This window comes from Propithecus coquereli, unplaced genomic scaffold (assembly GCF_000956105.1).
Source record: "Propithecus coquereli isolate 6110/MARCELLA unplaced genomic scaffold, Pcoq_1.0 Scaffold150, whole genome shotgun sequence".
NCBI classification, from domain to species: Eukaryota; Metazoa; Chordata; class Mammalia; order Primates; family Indriidae; genus Propithecus; species Propithecus coquereli.
Window position 1 is genome coordinate 867,297 of NW_012139414.1, and position 2,774 is coordinate 870,070.

The window sequence follows — 2,774 nt, forward strand, 5'->3', positions numbered from 1 at the left end:
AGCAAGTGTTCCAGAAATCGACAACATCGGGAAGGCAAACTCTGGAAGCAGGCACCCAAGGGACTCCAAAAAACCCTCCACTCCTGGGCTTTCGGGACTCTTCATCTTGGGGCCTCTTTCTTAGGAATCAAAAAGCCTCCGTTTCTGGAGCGTAGGGGAGGGACGCGCAGGTCACCGGCTAAGCTGGGCAGGTCAGGGAGGGCAGGGAGTTACTTCAGACCCCAGCAGAGGTAGACAAAGGCAGGCCAAGGGTTCAGAAGACAGGAAAGGCCGTTCACTCAGGGCTGGCTGGGGCGGCTCCCCTTCCCTCCTTTCTCCGATTAAATACGAAAGCCGACGACAGCGAAGATTGTGAGGAAAACGACAATGAAAGCACTGTCTCGGATCTCGTCCCATTGTAAGCCTTTCTTGGCCCGGTCCTCTTGCTGCTTGCGAAGGGCCTCCCGCCGGGCCCTCAGGCGCCGTTCGCGCTCCAGCTGTTCTCCGTAGTGTGCCTGGTAGAAGGCGTCGAAGTCGAACATGGTGCGGTTGGCGCCCGGAGCGCCCCGACCGCCGTATTGGGCCCGAGAGGCGGCCGGCGGCGGACGGGGAGAGCCGGCGTCCTCTGGGGGCATCTTGGAGGGCCGGACGCCGGGTCCGCGCAGGTCCTCGTCAATGAGCAGACCGCGGTCATACTTGCGACGGAGGGTGGCACTGCCCAGCACCACGTAGGCCTGGGAGATGCGCGTGAAGCGCTCGGCGGCCTCAGCGCTCCCAGAGTTGCGGTCCGGGTGATAGAGGAAGCTCTGCCGGTAGTAGGCGGCCTTGATCTCCGCCTGCGTGGCCGTGGTGGTATATTTCTTATACTTGAGGTTGAGCTTCAGATCTGTGAGTTTATATTTTTCATTATGTTTGGAAAATTTTGGGCCATTATTTCTTGTAATATTTTTCCATGTTTCAACTTTGTAAACATAGGGAATACAGTTAAAAGTAATTTTAATGTTTCGTTTTTCTCTGCTTATTTTGACATGTGTGTCAGTTCTGGGTTAGTTTTGATTGACTGGTTATTCTTCTCATTATGGGTCATGTTTCCCTGCCTGTTTGTATGCCTGGTAATAGTTAGGATGACAGAAATTGTAAATTTTTCCTTGTCGAGTGATGGTCATTTTTTATTCCTGTGCATTTTCTTGAGCTTTGTTTTGGGACGTATTTAAGATACTTGGAAACAGTTGGATCCTTCCAGGTCTCACTTTAATGATTTATTAGGTGGGCCTAGAGCAGTACTCAATCTAAGGCTGATTATTTCCCATTACTAGGGTGCTTGAGTACTCCACCCAGACCCCTATGAATTATGAGTTTTCCCAGTCTGCCTGGTGGCAACAGACATTATTCCTGGCCCTTTGTGAGTACCAGATCCTGTGTCCTTTAATACTTGGGGGGTGGGGGACAGTTCTTTGGCCTCTGCTGGTTTATTCATCAACATGCACTAATGAGTACCGTACTGAATATTCAAGGAGGAACCTCTGTAGATCTGTAGGGATGTCTTTGCTCCGCTCTGACCTTTCTGGTGTCATTAAACTGTGGCTGCTTTTGTCTCCCCAAACTCTTAGCTCTATCTCCTCAATTTAGGGGATCCATTGGGCTCTGCCTTAGTTTCTCCCCTTTTTGTGCCACTCTACTGGGGATGATCGTAGGGCTCACTTTGTTTCCCAACTCTCAGTGATCACTCCCCTTTGTTGCCCAGTGTGTAATGTCTTGAAAACCATTATTTCATGTATTTTGTGGTTCTGTTGTTGTTGCTGCTGTATTTTTTTAGGAGGGTAAATCTAGGGTCCCTAATTATTCCATCATGGTCAGAAGTAGAAGTCCCATTCCACAGACTTTCATACATCACATTTTTATTCTCTTTCAGTTCAGATGTTTCCTGAGGCTTGCTCTTTAACCTGTGGATTATTTAGAATTGTGTTAATTATCAAGTGTTTAGAGATTCTCCTTTTATGTTTCTTTTATCAATTTCAAGTTTAATTCCATTATAGTCAGAAAACATACTTTGTTTTATTTCAATGCTTTTACATTCATTAAAGCTTGTTTTATGACCCAGGATATGGTCACTGTTGGAACACTTTCACATTCACTTTCCTGTTCCTCCGTGCCCCTTCTCACGTCACATCTAGCACTGCAGGTGCCCCCTTCCTGCTTTCACTTCATACTTCCACCTCACACATGTAATAACCTGACAGTCATATAAGTCCATTTATCTTCTCCACAACCCAGGCTTTAGTGGTAGTTGTTACATATTTTACCTCTATATTTGTTACAAACCCCACCTCCTAATGTCTCTATTATTTGTGTTCAAAAGAATCAGCTCTGCAAGTAAATCATGAGAAAACAGTGTCTTTTATTTTTACCCAGTTATTTACTGTAACGGTCTTCATTGCTTCCTTAGTTCCAAAGTTCCATGGGGTCTTATGTCCCTTTGGTCTAAAGGCAACCTCTAAAACTTCTTGTAGTGCAGTTCTGCCAGTGATGGATTCTGTCAGATTTTATTTATCAGTAAATATCTTTATTTTACCCTCATTTTTAAAGGATATTTTTTGCTGAACATAGAATTTTGGGATGACAATGTTTTTTCCCCCAACATTTAAAAGAAACCATTTGTCTTCTAGCCTGCCTCGTTTCTGATGAGAAGTAGCAATTGTCTTTTTATTTGTTTGTGGTTTGCTCAGCTTTATGGATCTTTTAGTCATTATTTTTCATAACATTTGGGAAATTTGGACATTACATTAAATATATAT

At 45.1% G+C, this 2,774-nt stretch overlaps 1 protein-coding gene across 1 annotated transcript in view; it reads right to left on the minus strand.

The window, feature by feature from the left end:
• Positions 1–16: 16 nt before the first annotated feature.
• The window catches only part of LOC105806986 (dnaJ homolog subfamily C member 30-like), a 12,761-nt gene continuing 10,003 nt past the window's right edge, over positions 17–2,774 (minus strand). The window contains exon 3 of the mRNA XM_012640235.1: positions 17–857. Within this exon, the coding sequence (XP_012495689.1) occupies positions 321–857 (537 nt within the window). The 3' untranslated portion in view covers positions 17–320. The remainder of the gene's footprint in view (positions 858–2,774) is intronic.